Source organism: Protobothrops mucrosquamatus, unplaced genomic scaffold, assembly GCF_001527695.2.
Source record: "Protobothrops mucrosquamatus isolate PMUCROS unplaced genomic scaffold, P.Mucros_1.0 scaffold210, whole genome shotgun sequence".
NCBI lineage: Eukaryota > Metazoa > Chordata > Lepidosauria > Squamata > Viperidae > Protobothrops > Protobothrops mucrosquamatus.
Window position 1 is genome coordinate 79,454 of NW_015386564.1, and position 6,594 is coordinate 86,047.

The following is a 6,594-nucleotide window of genomic DNA, read 5'->3' on the forward strand; positions in this document are numbered from 1 at the left end:
GTGCCTGGCTGAGGAATTCTGGGAGTTGAAGTCCACAAGCAGGGGTCTTCAAACTTGGCCCTTTGATGACTTGTGGACTTCAACTCCCAGAATTCCTCAGCCAGCGTGCCTGGTTGAGGAATTCTGAGAGTTGACGTCCACAAGTCATCAAAGGGCCAAGTTTGAAGACCCCTGCACTAGGAGGACAATCTAGAAGACCTCCAAAGTCTCTCCCAACTCTGTTATTCTGTTAATTTCATCCAGTTCTTTAGAAGCAGAGGAGCTATATTGTCTTCAGCTACCAGAGGAGCAGAGAAAATGTACAGGCCATGGGTTAATAATAATCTAGAAATGAGTAAAAGTCTTCCCTTCTCCGTAAAGGAAGACTTTTGATTGCCACGTCTACAAGTTGCGTCGATGGAGGGTAGCTAACCAACATCCTCTCCCATCCTTCCCCTTCAGAGTTGACTTTCAGCACCCTGGACAGCCCCTCCCATTGCAACCTGTTGACCAATAAGGCCAGAGAGATTTGCCCCATCCCCAGTCACTGCGTGTGGGCAGACAAGAACGGGCAGCATATTCTCGGCTTGATCGAAGATTACAACTGTCTCCGGAAGCAGGTCACGGAAGGGCGGAAGCAACTGTCCAAACTGGAGCTTCCTCTGAAAGAGGCAGAAGCTCTGGATTCTGCGGCGATGGTAAGTGGCGTAGCCGAGACGCTGAATGGGTGGGATTGTTAACAGAACCACAGACTTCTAGAAGAGTTGAGGACGGAGGGTCAGGCACCAGGGGTTCCCGTGACGTTTCCCTAATGGAGAGGAAGGGTAAAATTAGCTGCCCTTAGTCCAGACGAGCAAAGGAACCTGGCTAATATCCTCCTAGTTTTGATATCCTCCCTAGGATCAATTCTCCGGAAGCCCTTGGGTTCTCTTAAGCCAGGGATCTTTATGACTTGAGTTGGGAGTGGGCAGATGCCTGCTGTGAAGTTCACGATTTCAGCTTAAGCTTCCCAGCAGAGCGCTGGCTTCAGATCACATCAAATCGAGGAGAGAAGCAACCTAGAACTAAGGAGAAGTTTCCTGACAGTTGGAACAATTCATCAGTGGAACAAACGTGGAGGTCCAGAAGTTGTGAATGCTCCAACACTGGAAGTTTTTAAGAAGAGATTAGACAAACATTTGCATGAAATGGTGTAGGGATTCCTGCCTGAGCAGGGGGTTGGACTAGAAGGCCTCCAAGGTCCCTTCCAACTATTCTATTCTATTCTATTCTATTCTATTCTACTTACTCTACTCTACTCTACTCTACTCTACTCTACTCTACTCTCCACTCCACCCCTCCACTCCACTCCACTCCACTCCACTCCACTCCACTCCATTCCATTCCACTCCATTCCATTCCATTCCATTCCATTCTATTCTATTCTATTCTATTCTATTCTATTCTATTCTATTCCATTCCATTCCTTATCCTATTCCATTCCTTATCCTATCCTATCCTATTCCATTCCATTCCATTCCTTATCCTATTCCATTCCTTATCCTATCCTATCCCATCCCATCCTATCCTATCCCATTCCATATCCCACTCCATCCCATCCCATTCCGTATCCTATTCCATTCCTTATCCTATCCTATCCCATCTTATCCTTTCCTATCCCATTCCATTCCTTATCCTATTCCATTCCTTATCCTATCCTCTCCCATCCCATCCTATTCCATCCCATCCCATTCCTTCTTCAAAGGGACTCCCATCCAAACCAGAAGGCTTCTAAGTTGCCGTCAGAGAACATTCTCCACCCCAAACCTTGATCATGGTTAGTTTCTTTCCTCCTTAACATTCTTCCCCACCAGTTTTCTCACTTTGGCGCTTCTTTTCCTTCGCTCTCTCGTCCGTCTGCCAAGGAGCCCGATAGCTCGCTCATCATTAAATGGAAGCGTTTAGAAAGTCTGCTAAGGGAGAAACATCCATATTGCCCCAAATTGACGTCGGGAGTCATTTGACTTTCAAACGACGAGACATGGAATGCAAAGCAGGAGAGGAGGGGAGTCTTGTTTTTCCACAGAGCCCAGTAAATGTAACCCATTATTAATTACCGTTATTGATTAGGCTGCTTTCCTGCTCCTCCGGCAGCCCCCCCCTTCCTCCCGTTCTTGAATAATGCATAATTTTGCTACCTTTTTAACGGAATAAATTAGTTTTGCCTGACTCGCAGTATTCAGACTCATCAGCCCCCAAACTGTAGCAAATTGGATTTGTGCCATTAATTCAAGCTGACTTTCCTTTTTTGGGGGGGAGGGGGCCCACCCCACCTCCCCTTTCCCCCCCAGGGATAAAATCTTTCTCATCTCCCTCCCTCCCGATTTCTCCTCCCCCAGGTTCCTCTGAGCAGTTTGTCTGCCACCTTCAGGGCGGTCCAGCAGAACCTGGAAGAAGCTGCCCGCCTGTTGAACCTCCTCTGGAGGGTCTCCTTGCCGATGAAGGTGGTCCACGCTGCGGCTTACTCCCTTCAGGTTAGGGTTCCGGGTGGGTAGAAAGGAGGGAGGGTTAGGGTTAGGGGTTTGAAGCCTCCCAAAAGCTGGAGAGAGGGGATCGTGATAGAGGCATGCCAAGAGGTCCTCTGTTTCTCCTCCTGACCAGGTTGGAACTTCTGGTCTTCCCTTGAAGGTCCATGGTGATTCTCAGCCATCCAGGTCCTAGTTGCCCCAGAGATGCTTTTCCACGAGGCAACCGGACTTCCTTGTTTTTTCCCGTGAGGACATTTCGCCCCTCATCCAAGAAGCTTCTTCCTTCCACTCCCCACCATCCAGTCAGAGCTGAAGAAGCTTCTTGGATGAGAAGCGAAACGTCTTCAAAGGAAAAACAAGGAAGTCCATCTTTGAGTCTTCCCGTGAAGATAAACCTGGATAATGCTGAGTTAATAGAAGGAAATCTTTCTTGACTTGGCCTATAGTTTTTTTTTGTTTTGTTTTGTTTTTGCCTTTTGGTACTGTCCATACTCCTGCGAGTCCCCTGGACCGCAAGGCGATCCAACCGGTCAGTCCTGGAGGAGATCAACCCCGACTGCTCTTTAGAAGGGCAGATCCTGAAGTTGAAACTCAAGTACTTTGGCCACTTAAGGAGAAGGAAGGACTCCCTGGAGAAGAGCCTGATGCTGGGAAAGATGGAGGGCAAGAGAAGAAGGGGACGACAGAGAATGAGGTGGCTGGATGGAGTCATTGAAGCAGCAGGCGTGAGCTCAAATGGACTCCAGAAGATGGTAGAGGACAGGAAGGCCTGGAGGAACCTTGTCCATGGGGTCGCCATGGGTCGGACGCGACTTCGCAACTAACAACAACAATAGCTTTTTTTGCCATCAGATGCAATAACAGCCAGTGGGAAAGGGTTTGCAGGGAAGGGAAGGACAATTTCCATATGTTGTTGGGCAAAAGCTCTTTGGTTAAACCCAACTTGCTATGGGTTTCTCCTATGGACCTTCAACAGCCATCTGTTAAGGCAGGTGTCTCCAGACTTAGCAACTTTAAGATCTGTGGACTTCAACTCCCAGAACTCTTCACCCAGCCATGCTGCTTACTCACTTCTTCCTTACACAGTCATGCTGGCTGAGGAATTCTGGGAGTTGAAGTCCACGAGTCTTCAAGTTGCCAAGCTTGGAGACCCTCTGTGTTAGGGAGGCGCAACGTCAGCAGTTGGTCCCAAGAAAAGCCTCTTCCAATTCTAGAACTTGGTGATTTGTTATAAGCTGTTATGAAACTTTGAATCAGTCCAGGAGCCGAAGACCTCTAGGTAGGTTACTGGGGACAATCAAAGGCTGTATCAAAATAGGGCAGGAGAGACATAAAACATAGCAAAGCCACTGTCCCCCCCCCAAAAACTTTAAATCAAACATGATTCTAAACCTAAAGCAGGGGTAGGCAACCTTGGTTCTTTTATGACTCGTGGACTTCAACTCCCAGAATTCCTGAGCCAGCATCACCTTCCACCATAGTTGCATCTGGTCCAGCTTTGGGAAGGCCAGCACCCATCGTGCGAAGGAAAGCTAACCCGCCTCCTTGCTCTGCAGGACGAAAGCCTGAAGTCCGAGGTCCTCAAGCTCCGTCGGAAAGTGGCTGAACAGGAGAAGAAGCTCTACAGCATGGCCAAGCGCTTGTATTCCACCAGCCAGCTCAAAGAAAACATGGAGAGGGTCATCATAGATCAGTGTGAGTGGGGGAAGGGTCTTCCATCTGCCCTGCTCCTTGTCCTGCTTCTGGGCGTCACAGTGGCCTCAATGGGCACTGAAGGTTGACCTAGATCAACCCCATGGTTTGAACTGGTGCCATTTCCCTTCTGGACAATCATGTATCTAAAATGGTATAGGGTCTCCTGCCTGAGCAGGGGGGTGGACTAGAAGGCCTCCAAGGTCCCTTCCAATGCTGTCATTCTATTCTATTCTATTCTATTCTATTCTATTCTATTCTATTCTATTCTATTCTATTCTATTCTATTCTATTCCACTCCACTCCACTCCACTCCACTCCACCCTCTACTCTACTCTACTCTACTCCCTTCCAGCTCTATTCTATTCTATTCTATTCTATTCTATTCTATTCTTTTCTATTCTATTCTATTCTATTCTATTCTATTCTATTCTATTCTATTCTATTCTATTCCATTCCATTCCACTCCACTCCACTCCACTCCACTCCACACTCTACTCTACTCTACTCTACTCTACTCTACTCTACTCTACTCTACTCTACTCTACTCTACTCTACTCTACTCTACTCTACTCTACTCTACTCTACTCCCTTCCAGCTCTATTCTATTCTATTCTATTCTATTCTACTCTACTCTACTCTACTTTACTCTACTCTACTCTACTCTACTCTACTCTACTCTACTCTACTCTACTCTACTCTACTCTACTCTACTCTACTCTACTCCCTTCCAGCTCCTATTCTATTCTATTCTATTCTATTCTATTCTATTCTATTCTATTCTATTCTATTCTATTCTATTCTATTCTACCCATTTTTTAATGGCAAATCCCACAGTGGTAAGTCCAAATCCGCTCTCCCAAATGGGCTTTTTTTGGGGCCATTAGATAGATAAAATAACTTTTATTGTCCTTTTTTTTTGTTTTGCTGGTGGCACCTTGGCAGCTGTTAAAAATGAAATTTGTACATACATAACACCCATTAAACATCAAAAAACGTTAAACATTAAACACCTGGTCGTACGTTGAGGACTCTCCCCTGGACGCCTAGGGGAAACGCACCTTCTCAAGCCAAACCAAGTCTTCTTTCTCTTTGCAGTGGCGTTAACGCACAACGTTTTAAAAAAGGCCAGAGGGAACCTCGAAGTAAGTAAAAACACTCACATACACACATCTCATCCTCCTGTCGCTTTTCAGTTTTGACTTTCCTTCTTCCTTTTTCCGCAAGTCATCTGGTCTTCTGAATCATCCATCTTGCAAAAAAATAATAAATAAATAAATAAATAAACAATAATTGGGATCTGGAAAAACCGACTCGCCACTCCCGTCTTGGAGAAGGAGCTTCAGATTCCCCCCCTCTCTGTTCAACCAATCATTGGGCCTCAGTATTCCGGTTGTGCTTTCCGATTGGTCCATAACGGTGACGGTTGTAAGCTGATTGCCTCTTCCAGGGTCTGCGTTCTCCTTCATTCTGCTTCCTTCTTCCATCCAGCGTTAAGAATCTTTCACCCCATAAGTCAAATCATCAACCCTGGCAAGGAGGAGAAGACGGGATGGCTGAGAAGAGGGAAAATTATTCAACATATCGGGGGGAAAAAAGAGATTTCTCCCCTTATTTTGGCTGCTGTTTTTCTACAGAATCTTTGTTGACCCTTTCTGGGGTAGCCGTTCTTTATTTCGGCTGGGGTCGTATTTATTGGCAAGTTCCTTAAGTCTGAGACGGGCAGATAAGTCTTTTCCCGCTCCTGCTAGATGTGGACTTCAATTCCCAGAATTCCTCAGCCAGGCATGCCTGGCTGAGGAATTCTGGGAGTTGAAGTCCACAAGTCATCAAAGGGCCAAGTTTGAAGACCCCCTGCTTGTGGACTTCAACTCCCAGAATTTATCAGCCAGGCACACAAGTCATCAAAGGGCCAAGTTTGAAGACCCCTGCTCTACACGGTGGCACCGCCTAGCGCACAGTCAGAAATCCCACTACACCGGAGAAAGAGGTTGTTTAGTTGTGGCTGCGATGGCCCCCCTTCATGCCAAACCGTGCTTTATTCCCCAGGTCCAGCCCTCAGAGAACAAAGCCACCCCGTCCAGCCTCGTCAAGAAAAGGGTTTAAGCGAAGGCTCCGGGTCCTACAATAAAGACCATGTTCCTTTGCCGAGCCGATGCTTATGACTACTTCTTTACCTCCAAGGCCTTAACGTTCCTTCCATTTGCACCCGACTACTCCAGCATTTTCTACCCCGATGTCTTCTGGATATCCAGACCGCAACGTTCTTCTCTTCACCAGCCCCGGGGATGGGTAAATTTGGTAACCATGTTTTGTTTTTTTTCCCCGCCAATTTTCTCTGGCTGGGCCAGAGAAATGCCGTGTGAAAATGGTGGCACTTTCCATGCCAGTGGCATGAAGACGGATCTGCTGGAAA

At 46.9% G+C, this 6,594-nt stretch overlaps 1 protein-coding gene across 1 annotated transcript in view; it reads left to right on the plus strand.

Annotated features, from left to right (window-relative positions):
- The window catches only part of CDK5RAP2 (CDK5 regulatory subunit associated protein 2), an 82,652-nt gene extending 76,337 nt beyond the window's left edge, over positions 1 to 6,315 (plus strand). The window contains exons 30-34 of the mRNA XM_029283740.1: positions 442 to 706; positions 2,372 to 2,492; positions 4,043 to 4,181; positions 5,277 to 5,323; positions 6,228 to 6,315. Coding sequence (XP_029139573.1) covers positions 442 to 706; positions 2,372 to 2,492; positions 4,043 to 4,181; positions 5,277 to 5,323; positions 6,228 to 6,284 — 629 coding nt within the window. The 3' untranslated portion in view covers positions 6,285 to 6,315. The remainder of the gene's footprint in view (positions 1 to 441; positions 707 to 2,371; positions 2,493 to 4,042; positions 4,182 to 5,276; positions 5,324 to 6,227) is intronic.
- Positions 6,316 to 6,594: the final 279 nt, after the last annotated feature.